Below are 25358 nucleotides of genomic sequence, written 5' to 3'. Positions count from 1 at the left end.
GTCTTATCACTGATCCAAAGATTCTATTTAATTAATGGCCACACTGGTGGTATGATAGATTTCAGGGCCCAGAAACTTTCAAACTGTGTTGTACGGCCTTCGAGCGAGACAGGAGTAGGTATTCCATTAAAAGAGTTTCTATGGTCAAAAAACTTGGTAAGCACAAAGTGAACATAACGAGAGTTCTTCATTGCAAGACTTTCTAGAGTATTTAAAAAAACAAAGTGTGTTACGAAGCTCCAGCAGAAGGATTGATTACTGTTATTCTAAAATTATTGTATCACAAAATTGTCTCATAAAGATTTCCCTGTTGTTCAACAATTAGATTTGAAGCTGCTTTTACATATATCTACGTGATCTGGAAGGGGTCCGTTCAATCACTTTGAACTTACAACACTTGGATTTTAATGGAATAAAGCGAGAAGCCAGAGGGATTAACACAGAATTTGTATAATTCGCGTACTTGATGATTTAACCCAGATATTTTGTCATTGTCTCTATATTTCAAAGATATTTTTAACTGGATAAATTTCTCATAATAGGGCGCTTGGGTGGCTCAGTGGGTTAAACCTCTGCCTTCGGCTCAGGTCATGATCTCAGGGTCCTGGGATCGAGCCCCGCATCGGGCTCTCTGCTCAGCGGGGAGCCTGCTTCCCCCTCTCTCTCTCTGCCTGCCTGTGATCTCTGTCAAATAAATAAATAAAATCTTTGAAAAAAAATGTTTGGATGGATATATCTAAATAGTTCTCCAAAGATAAACAAACTACATTGTTCATTAACATTCTTCATCAAGAAGAATTTTTCATTAAGATTGTAAAAGTTGCCCAGTATGGGAAAATCACCTTTTTCCTCACAAACAAGTTCGTTCTGTCAATTACAAATATCAATAATAAACTACTTTCAACATTTTGTTTATATAAGAAACATTACATATTATACCATCAAATCTTTCCCTCTAAATTTTAAGATCTTTGTTTCCACTGATAATTTAGAAATAGTGAAAGTCTTTACATTTTTGGTATGTTTCATTGTGAGTTTTGCATTTTATATTTGGAAGATATACCCTGTCTTTATGGTTGCCAGATAAAATACAGAGCCTGGTTTTGTTTTTGATTTTTTAGTTTGTTTTTGTTAAATCTGGCAACTCTGTCTGTGCCACTCATCTGTGTATCTTAAGAATCTAGGCAAACATCTGGCATTTCGCAGTCCCTAAGTAATGTAACAAAAATATCTAAAGAATATCTTAATAGAAACAGAAGCACTTAGAGTGTATTAGCATTGCTACAAATATATTATGTAAAGCACATGCTATACAAAAAAAGGTTATAATTTTGTTGTGCCGACTCCTATCAAGCAGGTTGTGAAAAAAAGAAATACACATTACATAAACTGAAGATCGATGGCCACTGATTTAGTTCAAGATGCACATTTGATAATTTAAATATCTTTGTACCATAAAAGCTCTTACTAAAAATGTTTCTGTTACACATATTTCTTAGTAGAATTTTTTAAAAGAAGCAAGATAAAGTCTGTCATAAAATGTTCATGTATTATTGAGAATGCACACATGCCAGGAAAGCTAACAACGAATCCATTTTTAGTAAGGGACCTAAAGAACCCATAAATGATGTAATGGAGTAGTTTTCTTTTAAAAATACATCAAGCGCATTTAAAATTAAAAAGTTTATCATGTTTACCTTCTGTTTGTTGAATCGGGTCTTGCATAATTTTTTGGTAACATTCATATTGAGCTGTCATGATTTTATTTCTAGTATAGAAACCGAACTGACTTAAGCCATCAGTGTTCTCCTCTGATTCTGCCATGTCAAGAATCTAAGGGATTAAAAAAAAACAAAACAAAAAACTTCAGAACTGTGAGAATGTCCGTCAGAGGCAGTCTGTCCCACGGAAAGCAGCTACGCAGTCATCTGGCTCCGGGGAATCCCTGATCTGAAGTGTTTGCCAGTTTTCATGGTTTAAATATCCCCACCATGGTTAGTTTCATGTGCCCCAAACTAAACCGCTGCCAGAGGCAGCTCTGGAAGTGTGGTCCACGGACGGCTCTCCGAAGCCTGTGGGAGCCGGCCCGGGACATGCACTCGGGAATATGGACGGAGCTGTGGTCCAGGTCCTTCCCTGCGTGTTCTCTGGCTCCGAGAATACAGGCAAGATCTTTAAGGCCCGAGCCCCGAGCTTTCTTACTGTCCAGTGGAGTAAGTCAGTGCAGGATGACAGAGGGCAGTATCGGACACGCGGCAAATATTCAACATCGTCTCACCGTCATATTTTGACAATGTTCATCTATGGTGTGGGCAAACAGGATTCTCATTGTCTGCACATCAGCAAGCGCTTTTGGACAAGGCATAGATTTATGATCTTCCAACTCAGAAGCACTATTCTAGGCTTCACTTCAGTTTTAGTATCTATATGACTTGTTTCTGTTCTGTAATATGAAGCCTGTACAGCCTGTCTTTGACCTTATTTCTTCTTTACTTTTCCATTATTTCTACCAATTTCCCTAAGCAGTAATTTTCTACTTTTATTTCGTCACCTTTTTCTTTTATTCTATTTAAATTCAACTACGCAACATACAGTACATCTTTAGTTTTGGATGTAGTGTTCATTGATTCCGGAGCTGCACGTAACACCAGGCTCATCACATCGCGCGCCCCGTGAATGGCCCTCGCCCAGTACCCCGTCGCTCCACCCGCCTCCCCTCAGTTTGTTTCCGGGACTCTCGAGGTTTATCTTCCTCTCTGATTCTTCCCAATCAGTTGTCCCTCCTGCCCCTAGTCCTCTACCCTATTCTTCACATCCACGTAATAGGAAAGCCGTATGATAATTTCCTGTCTCTGATTGACTCATTTCATTTAGCATAATACCCTCGAGGTCCATCCACATCGATGTGAATGGTGGGTATTCATCCTTTTGGATGGCCGGGTAATATTCCACTGGATACACGAACCATTTCTTCTTTATCCATTCATCTGTTGAAGGACATCTTGGCTCCGTCCACACTTTGGCGACCGTGGCCATTGCTGCTATGAACATTGGGGTACAGATGACCCTTCTTTTCATGACATCTGTACCTTTGGGGTAAATACCCAGGAGTGCAATGGCAGGGTCATAAGGAAGTTCTATTTTTAATTTCTTGAGGAATCTCCACACTGTTCTCCAAAGTGGCTGCACCAACGTGCATTCTCACCAACAGTGTAAGAGGGTTCCCCTTTCTCCACATCCTCTCCAACACACGTTGTTTCCTGTCCTGTTCATTTTAGCTGTTCTGACTGGTATAAGTTGGTATCTCATTGTGGGTTTGATCTGTATTTCCCTTGTCCCCTTACTCTTGAATCTCTGTTCCCTAGCCCAAAGTTGTATTTAATAAAGTCTAAATAGAAATATTCCCTCAGTGTGTGGCACCACTTAATTTCACTATCGCCTGCCCACCATGTAACACGCGCACTCTCTCTCTCACTCTGTGATTAGTTTAATTTCCTAATAAAGATTTATGCAGTAGTTTGCTGAAAAAGCAAGCAACATAAATTTACAGCATTAAGAAAATTAATATTTTTCTCCCGTTCTCAGGAAGTTTATGAGATTGAATAAAATCAGCATTTTTATTCTTAAAAACTCAGATTTGCAAAAAAAAAAAAAAAAAAACCCTCAGATTTGCACACTGAATTCAAGAAAAATGGTCACAATCCTTAAGTTACAGTAATCAGCCTGGTAATCTGATACAGTCCCCTGCAGTCAGGCAGGGTTGGCAGGTGCAGCTCACCGGCACCCTCAGCGGCGGAAGCGGGCTGAGGGAACAGGCGTCCTGCTCTTGCATTCCAGCCTGTTTACCTAAGATAACATCAGGACGAGCAGGGTTTGGACGGCTCCTGGACTGGAGAATGTTTTCAAATTCAAATGCTGACAGGAATGTAGTCTTGCTTTTTTCCGTTTAGGTTTTCTGTATTTTTCTTGAGTCTCTCTGTTTGAATCTTTTTATGGGGTTGCTTGAAAACAGCACAGGAAAGTTATTCGCTGGCACAACATCAGATGAGATTGCATCCTGTTTCTGATGCGTGTAGTGAGATAAGAGAACCGTCACTGTCTTCACGTGGACGGAGGAAACCGTAAACAAGACACTTGTGTGACTGAAGACAACACGGTGTGTATGAAGGACTGTGACCTCCAGCACAGCGGCAGGTCGGTCGCTTCCCTCCACCTCTAGCCTCCTTCCCTGCAGATGCCCGCAGGGGCGTGCAGGGGTGTGCAGGGGTGCAGCCGCGCAGACACACCTGCTCCAAGCTTACATCAGGGCCTGTCAGGAAACAGACACTAAATACTTGAGCGAATGGATCAGGAAACTAATTTAAAAGCAGGGCACGGTTCCGGTGAGTGCAAACTAACCCGCGGGCAGAATGAGAGAAAAACCAATGGGTTGGAATCCGCTTTGAAGATGGATCTAACTGGGCCGCCTGGGGGGTTCAGTGGGGTGAGCCTCTGCCTTCGGCTCAGGTCATGACCTCAGGGTCCTGGGATCGAGTCCCGCATCGGGCTCTCTGCTGGGCGAGGAGCCTGCTTCCCTCTCTCTCTCTGCCTGCCTCTCTGCCTACTTGTGATCCCTGTCTGTCAAATAAATAAATAAAATATTAAATAAATAAATAAATAACTACAATAGATCTAACTCAGAATCAACAGGTCTGGCTGAAAATATCTGACCTACTACGTGCGACTACCCTTCGGAGCCCCCTCATTCTTGGGTCAAACCGCCGTCTCTTCAGTCTGTCACCGACCTCCCCCTCACCTCCCACCTCTGCCTCCCGTCGTGGCTCCCCTTGATTTAACCTGAACGCATGCACTGAAAGAAAATAAAATATTGCTTTGTTGATTAAAATGTACTTGACTTATGCATCCAAGAACTGCATGTCATTCTGTTGTTATGAATGCTTATTAATTAAAGGTAAATTGGAAGTTAAAACAAATCATCATAAATAGGGATTTACATTAGAGGAATTTATACCTACCATAAAGAAAGGCAAGACTAGCAGTAAATACCGGATACCCTTTTTCTCCATCACTGAAGCCAGAATGAAGTTTGCTACACAACGTAAGTCAAACTGCAACCGAGATGAAAGAAATAAAATTCATCAGTATTTATAAAATACAGGTGGCACTCAATGATAAAATTTTAAAACTATATAATAATTTTGCTTTAAGGATTTGATTGATAGTTTATATATTACAGATGTTAAGAGCATTGGGTGCTTGGGTGGCTCAGTCAGTTAAGCATCTGCTTTTGGGTTAGGTCATGACCCCGGAGTCCTCAGATCCTGCCCTCACCAGGTTCCCCTCTGCCCCTCCCCTGTTTGTGTGCACGCACACACTCTCTCTCTCTCTGAAATGAATAAATAAAGAGCATTATGGCTTAAAATACTAAAGACCCTAAATACATTTTAGTCTTACAAACAGAAAATCTTCTTCCGTATGTATTTTTAAGAAATTAGAAAACGTCTTGCTTTCTTTGCCCTTACCAAAATTGGAATAAAATGATTAAAGTATCAAAATAAAGAGCTTCACAAGAATATAGAAACACAAAATTTGATAATATATCTTACTATAAAGCTCACCTTTATTTCCTATAAATAATTAACCTCATTTTTAATTTTCCAACTCCTCAATAATTTAAGGGGAAAATTGTTAATCAGGACAATTTCATGAGAATTAACAACCATGTGTCACAAAAATGGTCTTATAACGTAATAGAAATTCATCTTTAATCAGGAAATCAAAGATTTCCCTATCTATGTTATTCCCCATCTATGTTATTAAAATAAAGTTATAGGAAATGGGCAATACTACATAAAGTATTTCTGTTAAATATTTCTGATGGTAGACACAATTCTGAACTAACGAAAATGGCCTCTAAAACAATACCCCTAACTTATTAATTCTTAGAAACAAACATTGCTGGGCTTGCTTCTCACTATAAGGTCCATGAGCAACCTACTTTGACAGGACTTTTATGATAGAAGTTATCATGATGTAGTCATAATATAATATTTATTTAACTGAACGTGGAAGCAGTATATTTCAAGGCAAGGGAGATTTAAGAAATCCAACAATAGATATTTGCCAGAAAACCATGAATTTACACTTTATTGCTAAAAAATTTGTCATGGTTTTTATTACAGGGCCAATGTTAGAGTAAGACTTTAAAAATCATTTCCATAATAATATTTCCATAAAATCATTTCCAATAATAATATTAATTATTTTCATTATCCCTTGCACCAGGAGCACGTGTTTCTAGAGCACAGACTCTATTCATTGTTTACCCTCACCAAGGACTCACCTAGACACAGCTTTTCGTCTTAACTGTAGCAAACTTCCAAATAACGTTTTCTCTTCTATCAGCTATACTGGTTTTTATTATTAGTTGATCTTAAAAAAACAAATCAGGAGGCATTGTATTAATTTCAATATTAAAAAACATGTTGTAACAGAAGGAAAACAATGAATCAAAGTTTTTGTAATTTAGTAATGAATGCGTTGATATTTTAGTTTTTATTACATTTTACCCTGAGAAAATCTAATTTTCTAATACTTACATACACAGCTGTCTCCAGACTCAAATTACATTTTCCCTCGGATCATATTGGACATTGTCCTGAAGAATCCCTTAAATCCAAGGGTCATGACCTGAAATATTGATTGATGTAATAATTTAATGTTATTTCAAGGAGACAATAAAATTTCCACGGTAAATTGAAATTTTCAAAGAAAATACCACCATTAAAATATTTTTATTAAGGGAGATAGGGGGGAGGAGTCAAGATGGCGGAGAAGTAGCAAGCTGAGACTGCTTCAGCTAGCCGGAGATCAGCTAGATAGCTTATCTAAAGATTGCAAACACCTGAAAATCCATCGGCAGATCGAAGAGAAGAAGAACAGCAATTCTGGAAACAGAAAAACAACCACTTTCTGAAAGGTAGGACCGGCGGAGAAGTGAATCCAAAGCGACGGGAAGATAGACCCCGGGGGGAGGGGCCGGCTCCCGGCAAGCGGCGGAGCAACCGCGCACAAAATCAGGACTTTTAAAAGTCTGTTCCGCGGAGGGACATCGCTCCAGAGGCTAAACCGGAGCGAAGCCCACGCGGGGTCAGCGTGGCCTCAGGTCCCGCAGGGTCACAGAAGGATCGGGGGTGTCTGAGTGTCGCAGAGCTTGCGGGTATTGGAACGGGAAAGCCGGCTACAGAGACAGAGCCGACAGTAAGCTCGCAGCTCCGTGTTACCTTGAACCGGTCGCAGGCTCGGTGAGCTCGGAGCGCGGCCGGAGGTCAGGCAGACGGGAGTAACTGGGCGCTGTTCTCTGAGGGCGCACTGAGGAGTGGGGCCCTGGGCTCTCGGCTCCTCCGGGCCGGAGACCAGGAGGCCGCCATTTGTATTCCCGTCCTCTGGAACTCTACGGAAAGCGCTCAGGGAACAAAAGCTCCTGAAAGCAAACCCGAGCTGATTACTCACCCCGGCCCCGGGTAAGGGCGGTGTAATTCCGCCTGGGGCAAAGACACTTGAAAATCACTACAACAGGCCCCTCCCCCAGAAGATCAACAAGAAATCCAGCCGAGACCAAGCTCACCTACCAAGGAGTGCGGTTTCAATACCAAGGAGAGCAGCAGAATTCCAGAGGAGGAGAAAGCCAAGCACGGAACTCATGGCTTTTTTCCTGTGATTTTTTTTAGTCTTGCAGTTAATTTAATTTTTTCTTTTTCATTTTTTTTTTTTTTTCTCGCCTTCGGGTAAAACTTTTTTTTTTTTTAACTGTTACCTTTTTCTTTTTTAACGATTTTTTACTAGTTTATCTAATATATATATATATTTTTTTACATTTTTCTTAGGTGTTTTCTTTTTTAAAAAAAAATTCTTTTCTTTTTTTTTTTTTTTCTTTTTTCTTTCTTCCTTTTTGAACCTCTTTTTATCCCCTTTCTCCCCACTCACGATTTTGGATCTCTTCTAATTTGGCTAAAGCATATTTTCCTGGGGTTGTTGCCACCCTTTTAGTATTTTACTTGCCCCTTCATTTACTCTTATCTGGACAAAATGACAAGACGTAAAAATTCACCACAAAAAAAAGAACAAGAGGCAGTACCGAAGGCTAGGGACCTAATCAATACAGACATCGGTAATATGTCAGATCTAGAGTTCAGAATGACAATTCTCAAGGTTCTAGCCGGGCTCGAAAAAGGCATGGAAGATATTAGAGAAACCCTCTCGAGAGATATAAAAGCCCTTTCTGGAGAAATAAAAGAACTAAAATCTAACCAAGTTGAAATCAAAAAAGCTATTAATGAGGTGCAATCAAAAATGGAGGCTCTCACTGCTAGGATAAATGAGGCAGAAGAAAGAATTAGTGATATAGAAGACCAAATGACAGAGAATAAAGAAGCTGATCAAAAGAGGGACAAACAGCTACTGGACCACGAGGGGAGAATTCGAGAAATAAGTGACACCATAAGACGAAACAACATTAGAATAATTGGGATTCCAGAAGAAGAAGAAAGTGAGAGGGGAGCAGAAGGTATACTGGAGAGAATTATTGGGGAGAATTTCCCCAATATGGCAAAGGGAACAAGCATCAAAATTCAGGAGGTTCAGAGAATGCCCCTCAAAATAAATAAGAATAGGCCCACACCCCGTCACATAATAGTAAAATTTACAAGTCTCAATGACAAAGAGAAAATCCTGAAAGCAGCCCGGGAAAAGAAGTCTGTAACATACAATGGTAAAAATATTAGATTGGCAGCTGACTTATCCACAGAGACCTGGCAGGCCAGAAAGAGCTGGCATGATATTTTCAGAGCACTAAACGAGAAAAACATGCAGCCAAGAATACTATATCCAGCTAGGCTATCATTGAAAATAGAAGGAGAGATTAAAAGCTTCCAGGACAAACAACAACTGAAAGAATTTGCAAATACCAAACCAGCTCTACAGGAAATATTGAAAGGGGTCCTCTAAGCAAAGAGAGAGCCTACAAGTGGTAGATCAGAAAGGAACAGAGACCATATACAGTAACAGTCACCTTACAGGCAATACAATGGCACTAAATTCATATCTCTCAATAGTTACCCTGAATGTGAATGGGCTAAATGCCCCTGTCAAAAGACACAGGGTATCAGAATGGATAAAAAAACAAAACCCATCTATATGTTGCCTCCAAGAAACACATTTTAAGCCCGAAGACACCTCCAGATTTAAAGTGAGGGGGTGGAAAAGAATTTACCATGCTAATGGACATCAGAAGAAAGCAGGAGTGGCAATCCTTATATCAGATCAATTAGATTTTAAGCCAAAGACTGTAATAAGAGATGAGGAAGGACACTATATCATACTCAAAGGGTCTGTCCAACAAGAAGATTTAACAATTTTAAATATCTATGCCCCCAACGTGGGAGCAGCCAACTATATAAACCAATTAATAACAAAATCAAAGAAACACATAAACAACAATACAATAATAGTAGGGGACTTTAATATTCCCCTCACTGAAATGGACAGGTCATCCAAGCAAAAGATCAGCAAGGAAATAAAGGCCTTAAATGACACACTGGACCAGATGGACATCACAGATATATTCAGAATATTTCATCCCAAAGCAACAGAATACACATTCTTCTCTAGTGCACATGGTACATTCTCCAGAATAGATCACATCCTCGGTCCTAAATCAGGACTCAACCGGTATCAAAAGATTGGGATCATTCCCTGCATATTTTCAGACCACAATGCTCTAAAGCTAGAACTCAACCACAAAAGGAAGTTTGGAAAGAACCCAAATACATGGAGACTAAACAGTATCCTTCTAAAGAATGAATGGGTCAACCGGGAAATTAAAGAAGAATTGAAAAAAATCATGGAAACAAATGATAATGAAAATACAACGGTTCAAAATCTGTGGGACACAACAAAGGCAGTCCTGAGAGGAAAATATATAGCGGTACAAGCCTTTCTCAAGAAACAAGAAAGGTCTCAGGTACACAACCTAACCCTACACCTAAAGGAGCTGGAGAAGGAACAAGAAAGAAACCCTAAGCCCAGCAGGAGAAGAGAAATCATAAAGATCAGAGCAGAAATCAATGAAATAGAAACCAAAAAAACAATAGAACAAATCAACGAAACTAGGAGCTGGTTCTTTGAAAGAATTAATAAAATTGATAAACCCCTGGCCCGACTTATCAAAAAGAAAAGAGAAAGGACCCAAATAAATAAAATAATGAATGAAAGAGGAGAGATCACAACTAACACCAAGGAAATACAAACTATTATAAGAACATACTATGAGCAACTCTACGGCAATAAATTTGACAATCTGGAAGAAATGGATGCATTCCTAGAAACATATAAACTACCACAACTGAACCATGAAGAAATAGAAAGCCTGAACAGACCCATAACCAGTAAGGAGATTGAAACAGTCATTAAAAATCTCCAAACAAACAAAAGCCCAGGGCCAGACGGCTTCCCGGGGGAATTCTACCAAACATTTAAAGAAGAACTAATTCCTATTCTCCTGAAACTGTTCCAAAAAATAGAAATGGAAGGAAAACTTCCAAACTCATTTTATGAGGCCAGCATCACCTTGATCCCAAAACCAGACAAGGATCCCACCAAAAAAGAGAGCTATAGACCGATATCCTTGATGAACACAGATGCGAAAATACTCAACAAAATACTAGCCAATCGGATTCAACAGTACATTAAAAAGATTATTCACCACGACCAAGTGGGATTTATTCCAGGGCTGCAAGGTTGGTTCAACATCCGCAAATCAGTCAATGTGATACAACACATCAATAAAAGTAAGAACAAGAACCATATGATACTCTCAATAGATGCTGAAAAAGCATTTGACAAAGTACAACATCCCTTCCTGATCAAAACTCTTCAAAGTGTAGGGATAGAGGGCACATACCTCAATATCATCAAAGCCATCTATGAAAAACCCACCGCAAATATCATTCTCAATGGAGAAAAACTGAAAGCTTTTCCGCTAAGGTCAGGAACACGGCAGGGATGTCCATTATCACCACTGCTATTCAACATCGTACTAGAGGTCCTAGCCTCAGCAATCAGACAACAAAAGGAAATTAAAGGCATCCAAATCGGCAAAGAAGAAGTCAAATTATCACTCTTCGCAGATGATATGATACTATATGTGGAAAACCCAAAAGACTCCACTCCAAAACTGCTAGAACTTATACAGGAATTCAGTAAAGTGTCAGGATATAAAATCAATGCACAGAAATCAGTTGCATTTCTCTACACCAACAGCAAGACAGAAGAAAGAGATATTAAGGAGTCAATCCCATTTACAATTGCATCCAAAACCATAAGATACCTAGGAATAAACCTAACCAAAGAGACACAGAATCTATACTCAGAAAACTATAAAGTACTCATGAAAGAAATTGAGGAAGACACAAAGAAATGGAAAAATGTTCCATGCTCCTGGATTGGAAGAATAAATATTGTGAAAATGTCTATGCTACCTAAAGCAATCTACACATTTAATGCAATTCCTATCAAAGTACCATCCATCTTTTTCAAAGAAATGGAACAAATAATTCTAAAATTTATATGGAACCAGAAAAGACCTCGAATAGCCAAAGGGATATTGAAAAAGAAAGCCAACGTTGGTGGCATCACAATTCCGGACTTCAAGCTCTATTACAAAGCTGTCATCATCAAGACAGCATGGTACTGGCACAAAAACAGACACATAGATCAATGGAACAGAATAGAGAGCCCAGAAATAGACCCTCAACTCTATGGTCAACTAATCTTCGACAAAGCAGGAAAGAATGTCCAATGGAAAAAAGACAGCCTTTTCAATAAATGGTGCTGGGAAAATTGGACAGCCACATGCAGAAAAATGAAATTGGACCATTTCCTTACACCACACACAAAAATAGACTCAAAATGGATGAAGGACCTCAATGTACGAAAGGAATCCATCAAAATCCTTGAGGAGAACACGGGCAGCAACCTCTTCGACCTCTGCCGCAGCAACATCTTCCTAGGAACAACGCAAAAGGCAAGGGAAGCAAGGGAAAAAATGAACTACTGGGATTTCATCAAGATCAAAAGCTTTTGCACAGCAAAGGAAACAGTTAACAAAATCAAAAGACAACTGACAGAATGGGAGAAGATATTTGCAAACGACATATCAGATAAAGGACTAGTGTCCAGAATCTATAAAGAACTTAGCAAACTCAACACCCAAAGAACAAATAATCCAATCAAGAAATGGGCAGAAGACATGAACAGACATTTCTGCAAAGAAGACATCCAGATGGCCAACAGACACATGAAAAAGTGCTCCATATCACTTGGCATCAGGGAAATACAAATCAAAACCACAATGAGATATCACCTCACACCAGTCAGAATGGCTAAAATCAACAAGTCAGGAAATGACAGATGCTGGCGAGGATGCGGAGAAAGGGGAACCCTCCTACACTGTTGGTGGGAATGCAAGCTGGTGCAGCCACTCTGGAAAACAGCATGGAGGTTCCTCAAAATGTTGAAAATAGAACTGCCCTATGACCCAGCAATTGCACTATTGGGTATTTACCCTAAAGATACAAATGTAGTGATCCAAAGGGACACATGCACCCGAATGTTTATAGCAGCAATGTCCACAATAGCCAAACTATGGAAAGAACCTAGATGTCCATCAACAGATGAATGGATCAAGAAGATGTGGTATATATACACAATGGAATACTATGCAGCCATCAAAAGAAATGAAATCTTGCCATTTGCAACAACATGGATGGAACTAGAGCGTATCATGCTTAGCGAAATAAGTCAAGCAGAGAAAGACAACTATCATATGATCTCCCTGATATGAGGAAGTGGTGATGCAACATGGAGGCTTAAGTGGGTAGAAGAATAAATGAAACAAGATGGGATTGGGAGGGAGACAAACCATAAGTGACTCTTAATCTCACAAAACAAACTGAGGGTTGCCGGGGGGAGGGGGTTGGGGAGAAGGGGGTGGGATTATGGACATTGGGGAGGGTATGTGATTTGGTGAGTGCTGTGAAGTGTGTAAACCTGGTGATTCACAGACCTGGGGATAAAAATATATGTATATAAAAAATATATGTTTATAAAAAATAAAAAATAAAAAAAAAAAATAATAATAAATAAAAAAAAAAAATAAAAATAAAAAAAAAAAATATTTTTATTAAGCTATTCCAATTTTTAAAAACCTCTTTTGCTTACAATATATTTGAGTTTTTTCACAAATATTTGTTGTTTTCATTATACAGAGAAAGTTAAATTAATTTCCATTCATCCAAGATAGCTAAGATACTGACATTTTAAGTTAAACTAGTTTATTTTTTCTTTGAATGACTTTCTTTAATAACGTGTTAGGATGTGTTAATAGTCTTGGTGACATACACCCATTTCTTTGGCTGGTATGGTTTCTCAAAGCCAGGAACCATATCTGCTCACTCCATGTATCTTTGGTGACTGGCGGTTAATTTACATTTGCTATACAAATAAATGAGTGAATGAATAAAAAAAGTAAACCAAAATTTACTTTAGGATTTTAAACTTAGAATCAAGAAAAATAATCATAAATTTTAAATAACTGCCATTTCTTCTATTAGAAGGTTTTTGATAGTGTTGGAATCTATAAATTAGGGGAAATAACAATAAAAATTAGGGGGAAAAAGGTCTTACATAAGCATTTTTACTTTCTTAAAAAGCAGTGTGCTGAAAACTATTTTTCAAGGTCTGTGACTGGGTATTGAATAAACGGTAGTCTGCTCTACTGACTGTGGAAGTCTTTATAAGGTGAAGCCCAACTTAAAGCATTGGTAATTCACAGTTCTTTGTATAGGGATGTATGGGATCCAGAAATACACCAATAAGAATGTCCAGAAGTATTATTCTATTTGGAAGTTTTTTATTTTTTTATGAAACATGGCTTTGATGATTTACACATGAGTCAGGATTAAACTAACTATAATACAGGCCTAGGCTCAAAAAAGTGCTTCAGAACCATGTTTGGAGTTTTGCCAAACCCTGTATGTTTGAAAAAAACATTTCACCCGACACCTGTAGGTGTTCGCATGGCTTATCTAATCTGGGAGTTCCAAAAAGTATGTCAGTAAAAAACCTCTCTGTGTTTACTGGATTACTCTGGTCCCGCAATTTAAGAAGATTTTATTCGTTTCAGGAAATATTTCCCAACGAAGCTATTGTGCTTTCGTAGCTTGCCTCTTCACCCCGTTCCTTCGTGATCTGGAGAAGGTCTTACCCGTCACAAGGTGGGTTTTTGCTGTGTGGACACGTGCAGCACCGAGTCAGGGCTGTCTGCAGCCCGGTGTCATTGAGGACCAGCCCAGGTTTAGGCGGCCGTGCCCAGACCCGTGCTGGCCCCTGTGCTCCATGACATCCAACGATGACCCTTTCACGTGGTCATCCCGCTCCTGTGAGTCACCCCTGACAAACGACTGACCATCTTTCCTTGCGGCAGACCCACGTCTGAGGGGCAGTGACAGAGCCATCACCACATTCCCCAAACGTTCCCAAGGTCAGTAACGGAGGCCTGTGCCTGGGTGTGCAGCTACCACCGCTGAGGACACGCCTGAAGATGGTTTAGACCCCATGTCCGGCCTGCAGAAGCCATGGCCCGGCCGTCCCCAGAGCGTGTGACTGCACCTAGCTGTGTCCTCACTTTAACTCCGTGGTTCTTTGTTGCGACCTCTAGTATGTTCCTGCAGCAAGGGCCCTTCTCTTCTCTAGCTTATTCCACATCCATCTTTGCTAAAATATCTTTGACGCTAACTGACCAAAGCTCGCAGACAAATCATGGTAAATGTCTTCCAGATCTTGTTAAATAATCGACTGACAGCCGAGTGCGTGTGTCTCCGGAGACGCAGTAGTTCCCATTAAGAGAGGAAGGAGGCCATGAGGGTCACGTTACATGACAAAATCTGCCTGTGGCTTTTCCCAAGTGTCCTCAGATTTGTTTAGTAGGAAAAGGGCTTGTTCAAACTAAGAAAGCTCTCATTTAAACTCTGAAGTGCACCCGCGCTCCCAGTCCTTACGGGCCTTTGCTCTAACCGCGAGCCTCACGGAACCTGGCGGTACCGTTGTATTTCCACGTCTCAAAATTAAAGTGGAAGTTTTGGTTCTATTACTAGAAACAAAATAATTTTCTTTACTGTACACATGGAATAAAATAGTAGTTTATTTCTAAATTGTCTTTATTTTTTGGCCAAAGAATCACCAACATAAAGTAAAAATGATTTATTTCATCATAGAACTTTGAAGATGAAGAATATTGTAAAACCTCAAAGAACTTTTGAAATACAGCTTCCTCGTCTCTCAGGACTTATGTAACCTCATTCTGGTTTCATTTCCTAAGATACCACTGAACTGTACTAAGACGTTTTTCATGGATCTATATTTCCAAGTCCAAAACTTCCAACCAATCATTTTGCTTGCTTCAGTGTAAAAGCATGTTTTATTCTGCATAAAAAATCACAACTCAGTGTGACTTAATCAGTACTAAGTTATCAGAACACAAAAACCTAAATCCTATCAATGCATAGCAGTACATGGCAAACCTGCTTATTTTCTAAAAATTGTATTATTCCTGTACACACTTTTTATTAATGTGCTTTTCTTTGTAACAGTTCTTAGTTTTAGTTGAGTTACCTAACCCTGATACTAAAAGTGTATGTTTGCTCCACGATTGAGGAAAACAAAACCAAACTCCCCCCCCTCCATTTCCCAAATATCTTGGATTTCAGGGGCCTCTGCCACGTTTTCTTCCCCTTACTTATCCCGTCACTACAAAGTGGGCTCACAGGGGCACGAATCTCATGTACCTCATTTGAGGATTTTCTATTTAGTGCACGCCTTTCCCCTATAGCATATTCAACACATATATTTCTATTCTTTAATTTGAATTCAATCAATTAACATATAGTGCAGCATTCAGCGACCCATCCCACAATCCTCAGTTGGTCTCCTACGATCAAGAGTCTCCTACGGTTCGTCTCCTGCTACCTTTCTGAATCAAAACAGGGAACAAGCCCTCCTCCAACCCAGTTCTCCACACCTGGAAGCAGATGGAAGCTTCTGCCGTACACTGTGTGAGAGATTGTGCCACTGAGGAAAAGTGTCAAAGTGTGAGATCAGGGCTACCTTCTGTTTTCTCCTCACTGCCTTTGTGTTTTTGTTTTGGTCAAAACCTAAGTGTTTCTGCTAGAATTATCCTTGCAAATTACTGTCTTTACTTTCAACGAACTCTTTAAGAAATATATACAGTACAAGGTTTTAAGTGACTGCCCCCATTCTGGCCTATAATGTCCTTAACAGTTTCAATACATGAAGCAGTAAGAAAATTAAAATGTGAGGACCTCTTCCTAAATATCTGTTACTGATGTAAGAAACTCAAATATAAGGTTTTTTTAAAAAAATAGTATCACTTGGGGCTTCCATAGTTTTCAGAACCGAGTCACTGACGGAGCATAGAGCTCCACAGGGTTTTGTTTGTTTGTCTGTCTGTCTGTCCGTCTGCTCCTCAGACTGTGGGCTCGCGGGTCATCTGCATGAGAATCGCTATGAGAACGTCGCTGACCACGTTAGAAGTTGTAGGCCGCACAGCGGTCCCTCTGCATCAGGATCTTTGGGGGAGAACTGGGAATCTGGATTTTTAGGAAGACTTTAAGGAAATTCTTGGCCTGAAATTTTGGGGAGCACACCATGAATACCACAGCCTCATTGGACCATGCTAAAACCTGGACACATTCATATTCCTCTGTCTCTAGGTACTACCAGACTATTCTGGTTTTTTTTTCAATTTTCTGTGAGAGAGAGGTGGGAAGGGGCAGAGGGAGAGGGAGAGAGAATCCTTAAGCAGATTCCCTGGTGAGTGCAGAGCCAAACACCGGGCTGGGTCCCAGGACCCTGAGATCATGACCTGAACTTTGCTTAATGGACTGAGCCAGCCAGGTGCCCCTGTCAGACTATTTCAAGGATAATTACTAAGGGGGCACCTGGCTGGCCCAGTTGGAGGAGCGTGTGACTCTTGATCTAGAAGTCATGAGTGCAAACCCCCCGTTGAAAACAGAGCTTACTACAGGAAAAAACAAACAAACAAAAAAACAAAACCCTATCAAATATGACTCAAGCAAAAGAGTCTGTCATGTTCCCAGGAACAATAAATGCTTCAGAACTCCCACAGCAAATGATTCGAAAATCTATTTTATTTTATTTTATTTTTAAATTTATTTATTTGACAGACAGAGATCACAAGTAGGCAGAGAGGCAGGCAGAGAGAGAGAGAGGAGGAAGCAGGCTCCCCGCTGAGCAGAGAGCCCGATGTAGGACTCGATCCCAGGACCCTGAGATCATGACCTGAGCCGAAGGCAGAGGCTTTAACCCACTGAGCCACCCAGGTGTCCCCGAAAATTTATTTTAAATCTGTTTTGAAATATATCCTTTAGGGCACTTGGGTGGCCAAGTTGGTTAGAGGACTGCCTTTGGCTCAGGTCATGATCCCAGAGTCCTGTAATCGAGCCCCGCATCGGGCTCTCTGCTCTGCGTGGGGCCTGCTTCCCCCTCTGCCTGCCGCTCCCCGCTTGTGCTCTCTCTCTGACAAATAAACAAATAATACTTAAAAAAATAAATTAATAAAATGTATCCTTTAATGTTGTAATTCCTTTTTTGTGTCTTATTTATGCCACTAGATTGTGAGCGCAGTAAAAATAGGACGCACATTGTGTTGGCCTCTATAACTCCAAACCCTAGGCATAAAGAGAATAAATCAAAAGTGTGTTTGAATGAATTATGTACACAATGAATTTAATTAGGTTGAAGAAACTGGTGTTTGGGGGTGCTCTCAGCCCTATGAAGCACATTATAATTTCTGACACCTTAAAAGGGTCATTGACTGGATTCTACTCCAAGAAATTTGGATTCAGCTCATATCGATTGGGGTCTAGGGAAAACATTCTCTCCAAGTTTCTGAGGTGATTCTAGTATGGAACTGGAGTTCAGAATCAGTGGTGCAGACAGAAGAACTCTGTGGCAGCCGGAATCATCAGCCCCAAGTACTTCCATGCCCTAATCCCCAGATTCTGCAGTCTCAAGGTTAGGGACCATAAACAGGAGGATTATGCTAGATTACCATGAAGCATCCTGGTAGCCTAGACGCATCACCTGAGCCCTTCAAAGCAGGAGAGGAAGCTAAACAGTCAGCCATGGGGATGCAATGGAAGGAGAGGAAGCGGAAGGCCTATGGCACGGTTGGCGGCTTGGCTGGAGAGCCCATGTCCAGAGACCGGGAAGAAGCCTCTAGGAGATAAAGGCGGCTCTCAGATTAACAGCCGGCCTGGAAATCGGGACCCCAGCTCTACAACCTCAAGGAATTCAATTCTGTCAACAACCTGAATGGATCAGGAAGTACATTTTCTCCCAGAGCCTCCAGAAGAGAATTCCTTGATTTGGGCCTTGTAAGATTCGTAGCAGGAACACTAGCCAAGCCTACAGGACCCCTGACCTATGGAGCTGTGATGCAACAAATGTGTGGCATTTATTATAATGCATCGGTGGCAATTTGTTACAGCCACACTGAACAACTTTACTCGGTCAGAAATTACATTTTCCCGTCACACGTAAGGGGTGACTTTCTGCTTCACAACTGGCTAGCCATCCTTCCTAACTTGAGAATACATTTTTCATGGTGCAAAGATCACATCTTGCAACTGCTCCTGAATTGTTAGGTGATTTTAAGAAAATCATTGCAACTCTTCTCCTGGGCCTACCCAACTAGAAAATCAGTACTTGATCTTCAGCTCCCTTTGCACGCTCCTGAGAGACGGTGCTGGAGTCAGAGACACCGCTTCTGGTGGGGAAGGAGCACACAGACAGTGGCTCCAATGCTGCCAAGAATTTTTATCATCACTCGTCTTGCCAGGTTGTTTTAGTGTTCAATCATACGGTAGATGTGAAGAACTTATAGTAAACCCCCAGTGAGGAGTAGCTGTTGTTACTATCTTTATTATTCTGTGATTTCAATTAGTCATAGCAACGTCAATCTCATACTTCATATCCTATCCATATCTTAGTGACTTGGCCAAGGGCGCACAGATGCTTCAGGCTGATCCCACGCTAAGAACGTAGATTTTCCAACTCTAAATCTAAAGCCCTTTGACCAAATTATATTGACTCAGAGAACTGAGTCATTTTTTTGGACAAATAAGATTTAGAAAGTAGTGCAGGATACATTTCTGTTTTGCTTATCCAGTTATTTTGTCTAACCACGTTTCATTTCACTTTCATTTATCAAACTTTTTTTATGGTTTCTCATGCAATTTCTTTTGATTCTTTTTCTTAGTAAAGTTGGGATATTTTACTTTTTTAAACTTACATGAGTAAACAGCTTCACAACTCAGATTTGCCATTCTGGTAAGGTGCCAAGAAAAAAATCACATGCATTTTAATTTAAGAAATACTTCTGGAAATTCAATTAATCATCTTACCGTATTTTTTGAGCATCTACGTTCACCTACTTGTGTAGGAAGATGGAAGTGAATATAAGTTAAGATTCCTCAACAAAAATATTTATCAAGTTAGAGAATGGTGATCTTATATTTAAGGACTCATTCATAAGGATCTGAAGAGAGATGATTTCACCAACATTTAAAACAGGAAGTTAGTCCCAGGGCTCAGCCAGTATAAGCCATTCGGTGAGACTGAGGAAGTAACATACCTTCCCAGGTATCTCGTTTGTAAACTGAAAGAGTGGAACAAGATTATTTAAGCCTTGGGTAAGGGTTCAAAATTTATGTAAAAGGCAGGAGGAACAGTTTTGTTCAAACTAACCCAAATCCAAATATCCTCAAAACCAAGCCTTTCTGACACTGTTTATTTATTTTTTTTTTTTTTCTGGCTCAGTATTTTCCCTAGGTCTCCTCCTTCTAACTGCCCAAAAGACTTTGAGTTTGAATCTAAGACATTGGAACGTAGACCCATGATTTTTTCTTTTGCTACATGAGAATTCAGGAAAATGTATCTAGGCCAAAAGGATTATGTTTTGATTTCAGCTCTTCATATAATGCTTCTTTTTAGAGCTATTCTTACTTTTAAAAGGCTGTTTGGGGTAAGTCTAGCTCTCTCCTCTCCACTGCAGAAAACTGAAATTAGAAAAGCAAACATACTTCTTCATAAGCCTCCTCGCCAGACTTCTTCAGAGTGGGGTCTGATTTTCATCTAAGCCAACGTGCACTCACTGTCATCAACACTACAACAGCCTCAATGCTCCTGGGGCTAGAAGCCAACTATTTACGAGTTTGGGATACATTGGGTTTTCATATCTTTTGCTTTTAACAGGAAATGACATAGATAAAAAAAATAATAATAATTAAATTATACAGCTCCAAAAATTACAGGACATGTTAAGGCATGATTCAACAATGCATAAACTCAACAAGGTAACCAATGAAATAGCAAGAAAGATTATTACAGTTAATTCATCAAAATCTTGTGAATGACTTAGTATATAAAAACACATCTAATAGTCAATTTTAAAAAGTCAATAAGAACCTCCAAAAACTATTTTATTTTGAAGAGACATCTGAGTTTAACTACAACTATTAAATTCCACGTGCTAAGAAAATATAAATATTGTCTACTGACCAATTTCCCTTTTCCACGGAGATAATAAAGTAAATAAAGTAACATCCACCTGATACTTAATAATTAGCCTAATAGAGGGACAACTGTGATAAGTAGAGGCAGGAGTTTTACTGGTTACAAATTCTGATTTGAAAACCCAACCCACCTCACGCTTTCACGTTAACCAACTTCTGGAAGAATAGCTTTCTCACTAGCAAAACAGCTGCAACAGCAGAGGCTATTGTGAAAATAAAACGAGATAAAGTACACAGACCTTTTAGAACTTAGTAAAGTTAGATATTATTGTTATTACTATTATTATTGTATCACATTAAAACTATGAGAAACATAACCAAGATTATACATGTTTTTGAGTTATTTGCCACAATTTCTATAGCATCATAAATGAAAATTTACCCTATATTTCAAGGGGTGGTCATATGCATTGTGAGTTTATCTTCTTTAGATATAATATGCTCGGTTTTATTCTGTCATCTACGTCAGTTATGAAAATATCAAATAAAGTGAACGGTTACAAGAATATTCCCAAATATGAAGTCCATTTAGTGAACATAACTGCGTATTTCCCAACATTGAACTTACATAAACTAAAGATCTAGCAAATTGTTTGTCTACATTTTAATCAAATATTCACGTCTTAAAGAATATAACATGCTAATCCAATTAAAAACAAGTAATAAAATCTCCCAAATTTGAGATTAATTTTAGGTTGACTATAATAGCATTTGCTAATACCGTATCGGAACAACAAAAAAAAATATCGACTCTGTGCTTACTTGCTTATCTAACGAACATTCCAGGTTGAATAGCTGAAGAGCCATTAAAGACAGATAAAATTGTGATTAAATTTGGGACCTCATTTTACACTCTGAAGTACGTACTCTTGGGAATAATTTTCCTATTGTGGGCATGATTAGCCATTTTCCGGTGATTTTGGTCACCTTCTTTTTATTTGAAAGAGGCAAGTGGCCAAATCTCAGCCCAATTAGTAAAAGGTGGGAGGGAGACTGAAAAACAGCTCCGCACTTGACGGAAACGCTCCCTCCAGGAGGTCTAGTACGGAAAGAATGGCTGCTCAGAGAGCACAGAAACAGAACATATCTTTCCAGCTCTTTGGCTATGAGCTTTACACCTATTTCCCTTTCACAAAGTCAGGAGTCAAATTCTATGTGAAAACATGTTTTCTTCCAAAGGCAATAAAATCAGAAAACACATAATTCTCCTGGAATTTTAATTTAACAGAATAGCTCATCATCAACACTGTATTTCTATTATTTGGGGCTTTCAATTTTTCTTAAAAAATCAAGTTTATACGGTACCTCCTAGCACATCTCAGCATTTGGGAAGCACAAGAACTCTGTGATACTGTTGAACCAGCATAATTTCTTTTTTTCCTGATAAAATGAACCCCTCTTTCCAGCAGAGAATCCATTCCCTGTGGTTCGAGTGAGTCTGTCTTCCTGGTCCCAGAGGTAGGAAGTCACTGAAACCTGGTCAGATTAGCACAGTCCTCTGGTTTGGGTTTGTTTGGGCGTGGAAGCATGGTCAAGCTACATCATTAGTATTCTCTCTAGGACTTTTCTATTAGTGTTATCAGGGAAGACTTCCTTTTTCTGGGAGTTGTAAAGCAAGTAGGAGAAGATATATCCTAATGCATCCTTCCAACCAATATATATATATATATATATATATATATATATATATATATATATATTTTTTTTTTTTTAAATAAGAAGCCATTCAGAGCTAGAGATTGGTGGAGAATCTGATGACATTATTAGAGCCTTTGAATCTGGCCACACCCAAAATAGCTATAATAATGTACTTCCTCATCAATGTAGCCAGAAAGTTATATTTTATGTCTAAACAGGATTGACTTGGAATTTTGTCTCCAAACCATTTTCAACATTTTTAGAAATTCTGGTGTGGTGGAGAGATCAAGAAGAAGATTCCATTTGCATTTTGCCTAACTTACCCAGCCCGAATATTCTCAGGTTAGTGACGTTGCGAGGCCTCTGTTTCCTGTCCTGTAAAGTGAGATGACTTAAAACTCTCTCCACTGTAATCTAAATATCTACAGATTATTTTCCTTTTCACCAAAGCAAGACATTGTTATTCATTCCCAAAGCATATCAGAAGCCCAGCCAATAGGAGTTCAGAAGCTTTTCTCCCCAAAGTATATCTATGAAGTGATTCCTTTTTATAAAATCTGAAATAGACTTTGCAGTATATGCTCTTGGATAGTCCATAACTAGTATGTGCTTATAGCAAGATATTTATAGCTAGCTCAAAAAATAATGGGACCCCTGGATGGCTCAGTCAGTTAAGTGTCTGCCTGGAGCAGGTCCTGGGATCAAGTCCACACTGGGCTCCTTGCTCAGGGAGGACCTTCTCCTCCCACAGCCTGCTGCTTCCCCTGCTTGTGCTCTTGCTTTCTCTCCGACAAATAGATAAATGAAAATATTTATTAAAAATTAGAGAGAGGGTGCCTGGGTGGCTCAGTGGGTTAAGCCGCTGCCTTCAGCTCAGGTCATGATCTCAGGGTCCTGGGATCGAGTCCCGCATCGGGCTCTCTGCTCAGCAGGGAGCCTGCTTCCTCCTCTCTCTCTCTCTGCCTGTCTATTTGTGATCTCTCTCTGTAAAATAAATAAATAGAATTTTTAAAATAATAAATAAATAAAAATTAGAGAGAAATGCAGCTCTTATATGACAATGTATGAATACATTTTTGTGACTTGGGTTAGGCAATGTGTTTTTAGATATGATACCAAAAGCACAAATAACAAAAAAATAGATGTTCGACTACATCAATATTAGAAACTTTTGTGAAGAAATGATAGCATCAAGAAAATGAAGCAACAAATCACAGAAGAAAAGATTTAAAAGTCACATATTTGATAAAGGATTTATATCTAGAATATAGGAAGAACTTTAATTATTCAATAATGAAAAGAAGAACAATGCAATTAAAAAATGGGCAAAGGGAGAAATAATTAATTAATTAATTGATTAAAAACAAAAATGGGCAAAGGACCTGAAAAGACATTTCTCTGCATAAGATACACATACGGCCAAGTCTATGGAAAACATGTTCAACATCGTTAGTTATAGGGAAGTGCACTTCAAAACCATAGTGTTATCACTTCTGACCCACTAGGATCGCTGTACTTACACTTGTAAGTGTAGGAAAGATATAGAGAAATTGTAACTTTACTTTGCTGGTGGGAGTGAAAAATGATGTAGTCACTTTGGAAAACAGTTGAACAGTTCTTCAAAACGTTAACCATAGAATTGCCATAGGACCCTGAAATTACACATATACACAAAGGTATATATGTATATCTATGTACGACAGAAATGAAAACGTTTGTCCAAAAAAACCTTGTACGTCAATATTCATAGCAACATTAATTTCAATAGCTGTAAAGTGGTAACAACTAAGTGTCCATGAATTAATGGATGGATAAACAAAATGTGATATATTCATACTACAGATATTATTTGGCAATAAAAAGAAGGGAGTATTAACTCTATTTTACATGTTTACAACTGTCTTATTTATAAGGAAAAGTACATTTTCCTTGAAATTGGCTTTTGGAAACTACTTCCCAGCTCACACACAAAAAACATTGTATTTCTTTTGAGATAAAAATTTTAGCTTATAAAAATTAACCACCATGCATAATTGAGGCAAAAGCTATTGTGATAAACTTAGAAAATATTCCTTAGATTTAAAGAATTTATAATTGTTCATTTCTTTCTCCTGTTAGTAACTTCTTTTATTTACATTTCTACAGTCTTATTTTATTTTTCTTACAGGGGTGGGAGACTGACAATTTATATACAGAAAATTTGTCGATATTTGATTCCACTTGTGACCTATTTAATTTGTGTCATTACAAACACTAACAAAGAGACTACAAATGGGAGTGTTAGCAAGAAAAAATAAGGAACTTTAGTATGTTCTTAGAAATCAACCCAAGTCAGAAAACTCGCACCCCACTGCCTCCCTTCTGTGAAGTCGTTCCAGTGAAGGAAGCGAGGAAGGAGCGCGGGCGAGACGGGTCGTGCGTCTCAGGTAAATGCACACGTTGTCTGAAGTTAGCCACATGCCCGTTACCTTTGTAAAGGAGCAAACAGTGTGGAACCAGCGTGCACTCATTTACCTGAGAGGGCGAGGGAGCTTGCAGGGAGCGAGGCAGGGGCGAGGGAGACGGACAGCAGGCCCCACGCTGGGCCGGAGCCCGAGGGGGCCTGGGTCCCAGGATGCCGGGTCAGGACCTGAGCCGAGCTCGGACACTTAACCAGCCGAGCCCCCGGGCGCCCTGGCCATGCCGGAGTTCATTTCTTTACAGGATCTCTATTTCTTTCAACATGAAACATTCCCTCTTCGTGTTTTTGAACACATTCATTCACGTGTTCGTTCATCCAAACCGCCATTTGGAACCCAAGATTTTCCAAAAGCAATGCTAACTGCTGGGGACCCAGAAATGATGCAGTTTTGGCTCTGAGAGTTGGTTAAAACCTTGTAGAGAAGAAAGGCATGAACAAATACGGATAATGCAGTGTCCTCGGTCATCAATAAATATTTTTAGTGTTGATCAGATGAGTGATGCATCTTACATGGGAGTGGCTGGTGC

At 39.5% G+C, this 25358-nt stretch overlaps 1 protein-coding gene across 3 annotated transcripts in view; it reads right to left on the bottom strand.

Annotated features, from left to right (window-relative positions):
* CALCRL (calcitonin receptor like receptor) overlaps positions 1–25358 on the bottom strand; it is a 92951-nt gene that overhangs the window by 27796 nt on the left and 39797 nt on the right. For all 3 annotated transcript variants that reach the window (XM_059168657.1, XM_059168656.1, XM_059168658.1), the window contains 4 exons: positions 6600–6690; positions 6344–6432; positions 5016–5108; positions 1698–1833 (listed from right to left, as the gene is read on the bottom strand). In XM_059168657.1, the coding sequence (XP_059024640.1) occupies positions 1698–1833; positions 5016–5066 (187 nt within the window). In that variant the 5' untranslated portion in view covers positions 5067–5108; positions 6344–6432; positions 6600–6690. The remainder of the gene's footprint in view (positions 1–1697; positions 1834–5015; positions 5109–6343; positions 6433–6599; positions 6691–25358) is intronic.

This window comes from Mustela lutreola, chromosome 3 (genome assembly GCF_030435805.1).
Source record: "Mustela lutreola isolate mMusLut2 chromosome 3, mMusLut2.pri, whole genome shotgun sequence".
Classification (NCBI taxonomy): Eukaryota; Metazoa; Chordata; class Mammalia; order Carnivora; family Mustelidae; genus Mustela; species Mustela lutreola.
This window is presented reverse-complemented; position numbering and strand designations above follow the sequence as displayed.